Here is a 13,574-nt window from a genome sequence, read left to right as displayed (position 1 = left end):
TCTCACTCACTCTGGGGCGCCCATGCTGGCTGAGCTGAGGCTCCCACTGTGTTTCGAATGAATGACTAGACAGACGGATGGATGAGGAGGGGGTGAAGGGGAAAGCGGATGGAGGGGTGCCGGGCGGGGTTTGGGGTGCGGAGAGCAGTGTGTGGATCAGCAGGAGCTTTAGGTGGAGGCGAGCAGGGGGTGCGTTCATACGTGGGTAGGTGGGTTGGTTGGCTGGGGAAATGGTGTAATGGGCTGAATTGTGTCCCTCCAAAATGATATGTTAACATCCCAACCCCGAGTACCCATGAATGCGACCTTATTTGGAAACAGGGTTTTGCAGATGTAATCACATTAAGATGGTTTTTAAGGTGGGCCCTGATCCAGTACGGTGGTGTCCTTAGAGGAAGAAGAAGACACAGCGAGATGCCTGTGCGACATCGAGGCGGAGACCGCAGGGACGCACCCACAGCCAAGGAACCCCAAGGACCGTTGGCCCCACCAGGAGCTGGAGAGGCTGCTGAGGGTCCTACCCATGGTCTCAGAGCAAGCACAGCCTTGCTGCCACCTTGATCGTGACGTTCTAGCCTCCAGATTGTAAGACAACACGGTTTGATTATTTACAGCCCCCAGTTTGGGTGTTTCATTATAATAGCCCCGAGACACTAATACAGAGGGGACGGGTTGAGTTTTCAGGTGGACGGACATGTGGGTGGAGAGTAGGTAATACGAAAAGAGATGAAGATCCCAAATATTACACGTACAGGAAAACATTGTTCCTTCTTTACTTGAGACTCAAATTTATCTGAGCATCCTGGATTTTCATTTCATTCTGGAAACCCTGTCTGGGGAGAGCATTCCTATCGGGGTGACAGTCTTAGGAGACATTTCCTGAAGGTCTGCTGCCTTGTATCCTTTCTGGAACAAAGTAAAGGAGAAGGAGGGAGGAGGGAAAGGAAGGGCAGGAGGAGGGAAGGAAGACGGTGCTGGGGGCCTAAGGGCTGGGACTTGGCAATCAAGGCAAAGGGGTCCAGATGCAGGGGCATGGGGCCAGCCTCAGGGGCAGAGCCATGAGCTAGAGGAGCCCAGAGGGGACAGGTTCAGCCGGCCAGCGTAGGTGCCCAGAGCTCTGTCCTTGGAGTTCTTCCTGGCAATGGAGTGAGAAAGGAGCATGGTCCTTTGGAGCTCATACCTGGGGGTCGGTTGACATCAGCAGAGAACAGCCAGTCGGCAGCCTTCCTCGCATCCAAGCCCACCAGGTAGAACTTCCCGAAGTAGGACATGTTGAACACAGCAGCAGCCCCTCTGCAGGCCAGACACTCCTTCTTGATCTGTAAAGTTCCATGGAGGAGGGATGCTGTGTGAGCTCTGAGATGTGCCTCCTCTGGGGAGCATGGGCTCGTTGCAGGGTTCTCTGCTGCGCACCTGCTCTTAGGACGCCCCCTTGCCCCTCCCAGCTGGAGCACACCATGACCATTCTTCTCAAGCACAGGGAACACTCTCCAGGGAGCCTCATACGCCATCAAAAAGGCAGTACGTTCAAAAGGATTAAGATCACACACAGCATGTTCTTGGAACACAACGGAATTTCATTAGGAGTCAATGGTAGGAGGAACATTGGAGAGATCACATATAAGTGACATTAACCCACACACTCCTGAATAACCAAAGGATCAAAGCAAACATTCCCGGGGAGTTGGAAAATACATTGAGAAGGATGCCAGTGGAAATGCAGTACATAGAACTGGAGGGAACGAAGTCAGGGCCGTGCTCACAGAGACCTCACCCCTGCAAACGCCTCCATGGAAAAGAAATCCTCAAATGGATGCCTCAGCTTCCCTCTTGGAGACACTGGAAAAAGAAGAGTGAAGGAAAGATGGAAGGAAAGGAAAGAAGCAAGCTGAAGGGAAGACACAATAAAGATTAGAATGGAATTAAGTGAGAAAAGGGAATAGGAAAGTTGAGAAAATCAGCAAAAGCAAAGTTGGTTCTTTGGAAGGATCAACAAAATTGACAGACCTTCAGTTAGACTCACAAAGAAAACAAGAGCGAGGACTCAAAGTACTAAATCGGGAATGAAAGAGGGGACATCACTAACCACCCTACAGCAATAAAAAGATTATAAGGGAATACCACACGTACCTGTCTGAAACATGTGAGACAGGAAATGGACGAATTCCTAGAAAGACACAAGTAACGAAAGCCGAGGAAGAAATGGAAAATCTGAACAGATCCATAACAAAATGAGATTGGGTTAGTAACTCAAACTCCCTATAAAGAAAATCTCAGGCCCAGATGGCTTTCTTGGTGAATTCTATCAAACATTCAAAGAAGAATTAACACCGAGTCTTTGCAAAATTAAAAAAAAAAAAATACAAGAGTAGGAAATACTTCCTAACTTGTTCCACGAGGCCAGCATTACCCTAATGCCAAAACTGGTCAAAGACACCCCTAAGAAAACGAGGCCAATATCCCTCATGAAAACAGATACAAACACCCTCAAGAAAATAGTACTGAACCAACTCCAACAATATGTAAAACGGAACACACACCACAATCAAGAGGGATTTCTCCTGGGAATGGGAGGTTGGTTGGCCATCCCCAGATGAACTGATGGAAGGGAACACAAAACAGAAACTATATGATCATCCCTATAAATACTAAAAAAAAGTATTTCATAGAATCCAACACCTTTCATCATAAAAATAGTCAATAACCCAGGAATAGGAAGGAACGTCCTCAGCCTGATTAAAAGCATGCACAAAAATTCCACAGCCAACATTATACTATAACAGGGAAAGACTGAAATCGTCCCTCCTAAGATCGGAAACAAGACAGCTGTTTGCTCTGCTACTTCCACTCAGCATCGCACTGGAGTTTTTAGTCAGGACAGCGATGAGGCAAGAAAAAGGAATAGAAGGCATCAGGCTTGGAAAAGAAGGAGCAAGACGATCTGTATTTGCAGGTGACATGATCTTGCATACAGAAAATCCTAGGAGCCCACCAAACAACTATTAAAACTAACAAAATAGGGGTGCCTGGGTGGCTCAGTGGGTTAAGTCTCTGCTTACGGCTCAGGTCATGATCTTGGGGTCCTGGGATCGAGCCCAGCATCGGGCTCTCTGCTCAGCGGGGAGCCTGCTTCCTCTTCTCTCTCTGCCTGCCTCTCTGCCTACTTGTGATCTCTGTCAAATAAATAAACAAAATTTAAAAAAAAAAATAAAACTAACAAAATAGTTCAACAAAGTGGCAGGACATAAGGTCAGTGTACAACAGATAAATACAAACTATTGTTTTGTTCTTCATTTCACTAACAATGGACAATCAAAAATGAAATTAAGAAAATAACTCCACTTACACCATCAAAAAGGATTTGTAGATACTGGCAAATAAATTTAACAAAACAAGTACAAAACTTATACTCTAAAAACTCGGCAACTTTTTTTAAAGAAACCGCAGAAGACCTAAATGAACGGAAAGACATCCCATGTTTACAAAATGAAGACTTGACTAGGGCTCAGATGACAATGCTCTCCAAATTGATCCAGATTCCACACAACCCCCACTGAAATCGCAGCTGGCTTCTTGGCAGAAATGGACAAACTGATCCTAAAATGCATACGGCAATGCAAGGGACCCAGAATACTTAAAACAGTCTTGAGAAAGAAGAGACTCATGCTTCACGTTTCAAGACTCATTACAACACTGTAATCAAGACGGAGGGTATTAACACAGGACACGCATACAGATCACCGGAACGGGGCTGACGGCCCAGAAACAAGCCCTCACGGTTATGGTCCACTGATTTCCCACAGGGACGCCAAGGCCACGGCCAGGGGGAAGCAGCGATCTTCAACACGAGCGCCAACACAGCTGGACGGCCGCACGCAAGAAAGAAGTTGGACCCCTTCCTCACACCATACACAACCCTTAGCCACAGTGGGTCACGGACCTAAGAATAAGAGCTAAAACCATAAAATTCTTAGGAGAAAATATACGGGTCCATCTTCGTGGCTTGGAAAAGGGCGTTAGGAAAGGCCCTTCTGGAGCAGAAGCACAAGCAGAAAAAGGAACAAGCCATCAGTTGGGCTCGGCCAGAACTGAGACCTTTTGTGTGCTGCCAACACCGCCACCAAGGAAGGGAAGACGACCCACTGAGCGGGAGAGGATACGCGCCAGACATAAATCTGGAGAGAGACGTGTACCCTGAATATAACGAGAACTCTTCTGACTCAGTAAAAAGACCAACAACCTCATTTAAAACGAGCACGGTATGTGCATAGACATTTCTCCAAAGCAGACGGAGGAATGGCCAGTGAGCACGTGGGAAGATGCTCCAGGCCATGAGTCGGTAGGGAAATGCGACTCAAAACCCCGACGAGAGACTCTCCACTTCACACCCACCAGGACGGCTGGGATCAAAGAGAGAGAGAGTCGTAAGTGGTGGCGAGGCCGTGGAGAAGTCAGAACCCTCGGCACTGTGGGTGGGAATGTGAAACAGCGTAGTGGCTTTGGAAAAGAGTTGGCAGGTCCTCAACAGGTTAAGCAGCAAGTTCCCCCATGACCCAGCAACTGCCGGCATCCACCAACACTAGCATGTACCCACGAGAAATGAACACTTAGGTGCACACAGACACCCGTCCATGCACGGTCCTAGCGGCACTGTTCACAGCAGCCGAAATGTGGACACAGCTCAAGTGTCCGGCCACACACTGTAGCATGTCCGTGGGATGGAAGAGTCCCAGAGCACAGAGCAAAGGTGCCCGGATACGCCCGAAAACGTGGATGGACCTGGAACATTCCACGCTGGGTGAAAGAAGCCGGGCACGAAAGACCGCGCCCTAAAATGTCCCAGCGAGGTGAATCTTAGGGACAGAAGGAGCTTAGTGGCTGCCTGTGGCTGGGCATGCGGTGGGGAGAGGGTGGGGGGCAGGGGTGCCGGCTAGCAGGCCGGGTTTGTTCTGCAGGTAGACAAAGTGCTCTAACACCCGCTTGTGGGGACGGCTGCTCTGCCCCGTGAGGCCACTAACAAGCACAGGATTGTACACCTGAAACGGACGGGTTGAATGGTACGGGAATTCTATCTCGATAAAGGTGTTTTGTTTTGTTTTGTTTTTAAAAAAGAGCCTGACTTGGGGCGCCTGGGTGGCTCAGTGGGTTAAGGCCTCTGCCTTCGGCTCGGGTCATGGTCTCAGGGTCCTGGGATTGAGCCCCACAGGGGGCTCTCTGTTCAGCGGGGAACCTGCTTCCTCCTCTCTCTGCCTGCCTGCCTCTCTGCCTACGTGTGATCTCTGCCTGTCAAATAAATAAATAAATCTTTAAAACAAACAAAGAAAAAGAGCTCAACAGCCCTGCTGCAGACGCCCCAGCCAGGTTCTCCCTGTTATTCGCGTGTTTTTCTCCTCGGTCTCCCGTCACCATGCCCCTGGTTCTTTGCTCTGAACACGTCACCTAGCTGCCAAGCACAGACGCCAACCTGATTTTGATGGCAAAAGACAAAACTCTGCAGCAAAGTTGCCCCTGACCGAGCACCCACTGTGCGTCAGGGACCCGAGTTCCCTCCTCCCACCCCGCAGTCCATCCACCAACCCGGACAAGGAAACTGCCGCAAGCCTCCTCGCGCTAAGTGCCCTCCGAAGCCCGGGAAGGGGACGAGGTCGGCAGGGGGATCTGCAGCTGGAAGGCCGCAGACGTGCCCCGGGCCAGGTCGGTCTAGCGCTGCGCGTCTGGTCCGGCTCCGCGTCCGGGGGTACCGCGTGGGTGTATGGGACTGAGTGGGGAGGACATTTACACCGGGGAAACCGGCCAAGGCCCCGGTCAGGCTTCCCCGGGAGAGCTGGGCCCCCGCCTGGTCCGCGCAGCTCTGGAGGCCCCCCCCCCCCCCCGCCTCCAGCCTCTGCTGACATCCCCATCCCTCCATCCCTCCCCTCTGGGGCGCTCCCGCACCCGTCAGGTCAGGCGCTGCGGGAGGCTCGCTGACGCTGCCGCGGCTGCAGAGCAAACCCAGACCAGTCTCCGGGCTGAGTCTCGTCTCCCCGGGCTGGGGAGGTGCCAGCGCCCAGAACAAGTGCGTGTTTCATGCTTTGGGACTGTTCAGGCACATTTGCGGGGGCTGGATGAAGCCACCCAGCCAAGTTGGCATCCCCTCCGGGCTCCCACGTCCCCGAGGGCCAGACGTCCTGCCGGCCCTGGGCGGAGCGGGTGCTGAAGCGCCAGACAGGAGCCCCCCGCGCGCCCCGAGGGGCAGCGCCGGGATTCCGGGAGCTTCCGGAGGCACGTGCCTCCTGCTTCCATTTCCCAGGCCCTCCCCCGAGCCTTCACCAGGAGAACGAGCTCGGGGGGGGGGGGAGAGCAAGGGACCACCTGCAGGCTTTGTGAGGCTCAGTGCAAAATGGAATTGCGGACCCCGGTTCCAAAAGTATGCACAGTTTCGAGATGGCAACACAGAGCGTTCATTGGGGGGCAGGGCCCCACTGAGCCAGGACCCCAGGTGACCTCGTAGGCCGCACACCCAGGAAGCTGGCTGGCCGCCTTCCCCCTGGGGTTGCCTCCCAGGCTGCTCAGGGCTGGCACCCTCCAGTGGAGCCCTTGGCTCCATGCCCACATCAGGGAGCGGCTGAGGCTGTGCTCCTGCCCCGGGGGACAAGAGCAGGGCCCTGTTCTACTGGTGATCCCTTTACCAAATGGCTGGGCCGCTCGGCAAGGAAGCTGGCGTTGTTTTCTGCGGAAGCCACCCATGAAAACATCTCTGCGTGGTGCAGACTACGGGGGGTGGTCAGGCCCCAAGCCCTTGTCACCCCCCGGAGTTGGAGTCAGGCACTCAGGCCGGGGCCATGAGCGGCCGGGTTCGCCGTCTGACCAGCCTCAGCTGTCCACTTCTGCAGCTGGGGGGACCATAAGCAGACCATAGACCGCGAACCCTCTGCTTGTCCCCTGGAGAGGCCTGTCTGGGCTCTCCGAATCATGGATCTGCTCTGCGAGGGGAAGGGAACCCACCAGGCTGGGCCCGGAGGAAGGAGAGAATCACTCACACAGTCTCACGCAAGCTCGTCCCAGAACAGCTTCAGAGCAGGGGGGTCGAGGCTCAGAGAGGGGCAGGCCCTGGCCTGGGGCCACACAGCCGGCCCAGCCCTGCTGCATGAAGCAGTAATACTGTCCGAGGGCCAGGCGTCAGTACAGAGCAGGGCGGAGGGGGGAACATCACCGAATTCCCTCAAAACGGAGTCAGCCAAGCACAGGGGTGGACAGGACGGAAACCCCAGAGCCTCCGGCTCCACCAGGGATGGCGGTGGGGGGCTGGGCACTGACCACGTCGTGGTGTGGCGGGAAGTCGAACGTGTACTCGTCCCTAAGCAGGCGGCCGTAGGCGTAGTCTCTGTGCACCTGGTTTCCGTAGGCCCCATAGTAGTCGTACTGCAGAACCTGGGGGACGACACACGCGTCACCGTCCTCCGACTCCTCCCTTCCCTCTGTCCTTCCCTACACGTACACGCACACGCGTACGCCTGGCTTGGCGGGCAGGGAGCTGGCTCCCACCGGGCAGAGATGGGGCGACGATCTGGTCCAGCCTCACCGAGCCACCCTCTGGAGGGCTGTGCTGTGCGTGTGGGGGCGGGGGAGGGGACGGGGCTCAGGCCATCCATGATCCCTCCCTCGGATGACACCCTAGTCGCCCTGGTGGTGGGTCAGAGAGCCGGTGTCGGGAGAGAGCTGGGGCTGTGCCGGTTGGGGCCCAGAAGGATGGAGAGGAAGTCGGGTGGGGGGTAGGGTGGGGAGAGACCAGGGCTGATGGGGAGGCAAGGGGTCGATCAGGGCCACTGTCGGGGCTTTCAGGGCAAGACTAAGGCAGCGGGATAAGGCCCCGGCACCAGTCCGTTGAGAGGGACGCAGTGGAGGGTCCAACGCCATTACCGAGGCAATCAGGACCACACCACACTCCAAGGGCCTAGGCTTCCAGGGACGGAGATCCTTTCTATGGACGGGACATGGAGGCAGAGAGCTTCTAGCTTGCCCTAGGTCACAAGCAAGGACCGGACAGGCCTGGCATAGACCTGGGGGCAGGTGAGCCCCAGAGGCTGGGTCCTCCGCGGCCACTTGCCATGACCTGTCCTGCACCTGTCAGCAGCTCTGAGATGCCCACAAGCCAAGAGGCCCCGCCCCACCCCTGCGGCTTGGGAGTGAGCCGGTCAGCTGTCCCCTGGCAGCATGGCCGGCCCCGCCCAGCCTCCTTTCCCCAGCAAGAGCCGAGTGCAAGATTCTGACTCGGCCGCCCTGGGGCCCCCCTCAAGCCCTGGCATCCGGGGCGAGGCCTCTGCACAGTCATCTCTCTGCCCAGTAGGGGCAGCCCCCACTGGCCCCTGAGGCCCCAGAACGGACATTCCAGGTCTCTGTAGCCTGGTCGGGCATCCGGGATTTGGGGGATGTCTTGTCACCTTGTGCCCTGGACACCCAGGGTGGCTCCCAGGTGAGAAGGTGCAGAGCCTGCACGTCTCCAGATCAAGGGAACGGTCCCGGTCCCTGCCCGTGTCCTCTACCCTCCCAGGGGACAGGGGCTTCCAGGGACAGGCCAGCTGGCATGCAGAGGGCTCTACTCAAGGCCCATCCTGTCCTCGTGGCCCCAACTTCTCAGCCTCCTGGGGACAGGCCTGTCCCCCTAGCATCTTAGAGAGTCTGTCTCCTCTGTCCTCAGGTGTCTCACGGTTTGCCTGTCCCTCCAGTGATTCAGACCTCAAGGGGAGCTCCGTGCTCCTGGGCAGAGAGCAAGGGTCTCTACAGGCTGATGGGAGAAGAGGCCAGGACCGAGGAGCCTGAGAACAGTGACCTCTGGGCAGTAGCGAGCTCTGGTTTCTGCCTCGCTTGCCTCAGGATGCCCTGGGAGCGGCCTTGGGCCCTGGGTTGCTATGGAGATGGGAGGAGGTTGCGCAGGAAGGGGACTGGGAAACAGAGCAGCGGGAGAGGGATCTCGATTTGCACAAATCTGGATCAAATGCTATCCCTCTGATTGGGCTGGAAGCATCACCGCGCCTGCTCCAGCAGACCCCAGCCCCGAGCTTCACGGGCGGGACAGCGTGGCTTCTTTTCTGACGGCCCCAGGGCCAATGGGAGGCACTGGGGGGGGGGGGAGCCCCAAGGAGGGCACCAGAGGCCAGGAGGCTGTGAAATCCCAATTTACAAACTAACGCGGAATGCCTAATTTGGGGCTAAGTCCTCCTACTAACATAAAATACCAGTTGCAGTTGCCAAAAATATATGAACAAAATTATGAGAAGACGCGCTAATTTCTCCTACACACGGCGGGGGCTGCGTTGTGCGCGGCCTCCTCGCTGCGGCGCACCAGCTTTCCCGGTGTCCCAGGCTTCTCAGAGCCCCAGAAGGCCTGAGTGACAGCCCCGGGGGACATCGGCAGGGGAGGGGCTCCGGGCAGAGCTGCAGAGGCTCAGCCTCCCTGCACACAAGATGACTCACCCTCCCCACAGCCCCGCCTGGGCTGGCAGCCGCAGATGGGGTGGGGGACCGGCATGGAAGGGGACCCGGTCCAGGGGGGCCTACTCACCGGAGCTGTGCCTTGGGGAGTAAACCATCCCGGCCGCTCCCAGCCCTGTCGCTCCTGGAACACACAGCCTCGGGCGAGTAGCTCCTGGGTAGGGGTGGGGAACAAGCACCCTTCAGGCCGGGCCAGACTACCCCCAGGCAGGGCAGCCGGTGACCCCCAGGGAGCAGAGGGCAAAGAGGTCCTCGCGGTAGGACCCAGGACCCCATGCCTGCCCCCGAGCCCCGCCCCAGCTCCTCCTGCCCCACTCCAAGAGTCCCAGCCTACCGAGAGACCTTCGGCTAGGGACAGAATCGCACCCCCAAACTCCTATGTTGAAGCCCTAACTCGCATGGGGCTGCACTTGGAGACGCGGCCCATGAGGAGCGGTTAGGGTGGAGTGAGGTCGTGGGGTGGGGCCCTGCTCCCAGGCGGGGAGGGCCCGGCAGTGCCGCCCCCCAACAGGGCGGACACAGCAAGACGGCAGCCCTGGGCAGCCAGGAAGACGGGCCGCACCTGGAGCCGGGCAGCAGCACCGGGCTCTGGGCCTCCCAGGCTCCAGAACGGGGAGAAGGGATGTCTCTGGTCTCAGCAAGCCCCGTCTGTGCTGTGTTGTTCCGGCAGTGGGAAGAGGCCAGCAGTGTCCCTCCTAGGTCTCCCCTCCCACCCCAAGAGAAGCGACAACAGGGACACAACGGGGCTCTGCGTACCCCTGTCCACAGCAGCAGGTGGCAACCACCCAGCCGCGGACGGTCGGTGACGGAGCACGGTGACCCCGCAGGGCGCAGCGGGGCCCGGCCCGGAAGAGCTGTGGCGTCCGACACGCGCCGCACCACGGGCGAGCCCCTAGCACGCGGGCCGGGAAAGGAGGGTCACGTGTCGCTCGGTTTCCCTCACATGCAGGGCCCACCGCGGAGACAGAAGAACCCGGGGGTGGTTTTTCTAGGCGGGGCGGGGGGCGGGGAGAGCGGGGAAGCCCTGCGTCATGGGCCCACGGTCCCCGTTCCGTGGCCGTGACGGCCGCACAGCATCGTGAATGTCCTCATCTCCTGAATCGTGTGCTTTAACGCGGTTGAAATGGCAAATTTTATGTGTCCTTCACCGCGAGACAAAAATGTAACAGCCTAAATTGGTTTCCTGGGCCCAGCTCACACGTGCCTGCGTGCGGGGACCACCCCCGCAACACCGAGCAATTCTCAGACACCAGGACTGTGTCCAAGAATCCGGCTCCCTTCCAACGCTGTCTGCCCGGGGACAGGATCAGAGTCCCCGGGTGGGGGCCCCGTCCCTCCGGCTGCCGCCCAGTCCGGGCTATCGTCTGTGCTCCAGACCGACCGGCCGGGGCCAGGCCCCCCAACTCGGGTGGCACGGACTCCCCAGAGCAGCTCACCGGGCTCCGAGAGCTGTTTCACCCACGGGGTCGCCGGGGCACTGCAGGAAGCTAGAGCTCAGGGACAGCCAGACGCAAGCGGGGACAAGCAGGACGTCAGGCCAAGTGGAGGGGGAGGGTGCGGGGCTTCCGGGCCCCTCCAGGCGCCACTCTGCCCAAATCTCCACAGGCTCCCCAGCCCAGAAGCTCTCTGTGCCCCTCCTTTGGGGTTTTTAGGAAGGCGTCATTGCAGAGGCACGACTGATTGAAACAGTGGCCACTGGTGATTGGGTCCACCTGCCACCCCCCTTCCTCCCCAGAGGCCCGGGGTGGGACAGGAAGTTCCTGTCCCCTAATCTCAAAGCTTCCAGCTGGGTTCCCTGGCAGGCAGCCTCCTTCCTTAGGTTGGGCCCAAAGCCACTATTAACGTAACAAAAGGTACCTTTCTGGCTCTCATCACTTAGAAAATTCCAAGAGTTCAGACCTTCCGCCAGACAGGGAACTGGACAGAGACCGTACCTGTTCCTTATGCTAAGTCACAATATCGCACGGACACAGTAAAGTCCTAGAGTGGCAGATTCCTTTGAAAATCAATTTGGTCTGGGGAAAGAAAGAGAACCGCCACTCTCGCGTTTGCAAGGGGCCTGTGTCCTCCGGCGGCCCCGCCAACAGGCAACAGGCTGAGCAGCTCCAGAAGCTGGGGCTGGCAGGGGACCGAGGCTCTGGACCGGCCGCCTCTGCCGCCTCCCATGGACCACCCAGACCCTGAGCAGGGAGGAAGGGGCCAAGGTCACACTGCCAACCCGTGACAACCCAGAAATGTCCTCTTCGGACATCCAAGGGTGCAGCAGCTGGGGACAATGAAGATCACCTGTAGTGAGTGACGGAGGCGTGTGCGTCGGGGGAGAGGACCTCCCCAGGAGGGAAACAGGGGGGCTGGGCTCTTCTAATGAAACGATGCATGGCCGGGAGGCGTCATGGGCAGGGCTGACAGTGTGGGAAGGCAGAAGCATGAGTGGATTCAGACTCCTTGCCGGGCGCGGGGTGCGCTGGCTCCTGTGCGTGCCCTTTGGGCAAAGCTGTGCACGTCTGAGTGGTCCTTATGAGCCCCCCTGCTTCCACGGCCAGCCAAGCAAGCCCTGTGTTCCCTGGGGAGGCCGGGGAGCCCTCAGGATCCATGCACGGTGAATAAAGACCCGGGCAGGCTGGGGAGAGCTGGAGGCTGTGTGGGGTCCGAGACCGTTGCTGGCCCCCTAAGCTGAGCCAAAGGGCAGGGCAGCCTGGCAACCACTGATGTCTTTGGGCCTCTCCCCAGGAGGTGCAGGGGACACTGGGTCCCTCTGGGGTCCAGGCCCCGGAGTCCCAGATGAAGGGGGTTCCTTTATTCAGCTCCGGGAGCCTGCCCCTCCTGCCTCCCCCTTCATCTACCCATTCACTAAACGTCCCCTGGACAGTAGTATGAGTCAGGCTCTGGGCTCAGTGCTCGGGAACCAGAGACACGAGGGCACAGCTCCCCAGCCCAGGGCCACAGAGAAGCCGAGCTTGCATAGGCTGGGGCACAGGGCAGGTGCCTGGCTTGTGAGGGGGCCTGCGAGAGTGCCCAGGGCCAGGCCCCAGGAAGGGCATCCGATGGTGGGTTTTATCGCACAGGGAGGAAAGGCAGCCGCAGCAGCCCCACTCTGCCCTCCACCCCCCACCCCAAGCAGGAGCACGTGTCCACGGCACGCCCTCCTCTGACATGGGACCTGCTGATGCTGACTCCTGCCCACGCACCTACCGCTCAGGGGCCCTGCCACCAGCAGCCAGGAGGGCTCTGAGCACATTCTGCCAGGAAGACCCTGGGAATGACCGAGCCCCCCATCGTCTCGCCTGCCCAGCACTGTGGAGGGCGCCACATGCCCTCCAGTCACCCCAGTCCCCTGGGCGTCCTGCGGGTCACCGCGCTCATCGGGGGGCGGTACCTCGTGCAGGGGGTCGGTTCTCATGTTGCGTCCCGCCAGGGGCTCGTCGTGGGGGAAGACCACGGAGTAGTTCTTGGCGTAGGACTCGTGGCTGCGCTCTCGAATCCAGCGGCGCTGGTCCGTCAGCCGAGGGTGGAAGCGCCTGTCGCGGGTGGAGGGGCCCGTCACTGCCGCAGGGGCCCGGCACGGAAGGGCTGGCCCAGGACCCAGGACAAAGCTGGACCCTCACCCCTCTGCCAGAGTCTTCCCCAGGCGTGGGCTCAGCAGGGGGTCCGGGCTCTGCTCTCCCTTGGGGGGGGGTCTCCTCACTGCGACCCCCGCCCATCACACCAGCCTCCCTCCAGCCTTCCTGAGACCACGGCAGCCGGAGCCTCCCAGCGGCTGGTCCATCTGGTCTCCGTGGACAGCCGTGGCTGCCCCAGCCGATTGCGCAGCCGCCGGCGCTCCTGTGTCTGGGGCCCCCAGCACCACCCCCGTGCATACCCACTCTCAGACCTCCGCTCGGACCCACCACCCCATTGTCCCTCCCCCCACTGTCCACCTGCTGGCGTCTCACGCATACTCCAGGCCTTATGTCTCTGTCCGTGTTTCATCCTCCCCGTGATCCTTGTCCCAGCCTGTCAGGGCTGACTGACGCTTACTCTGCACATAGTTCTAGAGAGCGACGTTCTGCCTGGGGCAGGGGTGAAGCTACCGTTCTGCCTGGGGCAGGGGTGAAGCTACAGAC

General features: G+C 58.6%; 1 protein-coding gene across 2 annotated transcripts in view; it reads right to left on the bottom strand.

Moving 5' to 3' along the window:
• SARDH (sarcosine dehydrogenase) overlaps nt 1-13,574 on the bottom strand; it is a 59,752-nt gene that overhangs the window by 26,179 nt on the left and 19,999 nt on the right. Inside the window, exons 12-15 of one of the 2 annotated variants that reach the window (XM_046022973.1) lie at nt 12,848-12,989; nt 9,542-9,625; nt 7,297-7,410; nt 1,181-1,319 (exon numbers count right to left, since the gene is read on the bottom strand). In XM_046022973.1, the coding sequence (XP_045878929.1) occupies nt 1,181-1,319; nt 7,297-7,410; nt 9,542-9,625; nt 12,848-12,989 (479 nt within the window). The remainder of the gene's footprint in view (nt 1-1,180; nt 1,320-7,296; nt 7,411-9,541; nt 9,626-12,847; nt 12,990-13,574) is intronic. The other variant, XM_046022974.1, reaches the window with a different exon arrangement.

This window comes from Meles meles, chromosome 11 (assembly GCF_922984935.1).
Source record: "Meles meles chromosome 11, mMelMel3.1 paternal haplotype, whole genome shotgun sequence".
Taxonomy (NCBI): Eukaryota; Metazoa; Chordata; class Mammalia; order Carnivora; family Mustelidae; genus Meles; species Meles meles.
Note: the sequence above shows the minus strand (reverse complement) of the source record. Positions and strands in the feature narration are given on the sequence as shown.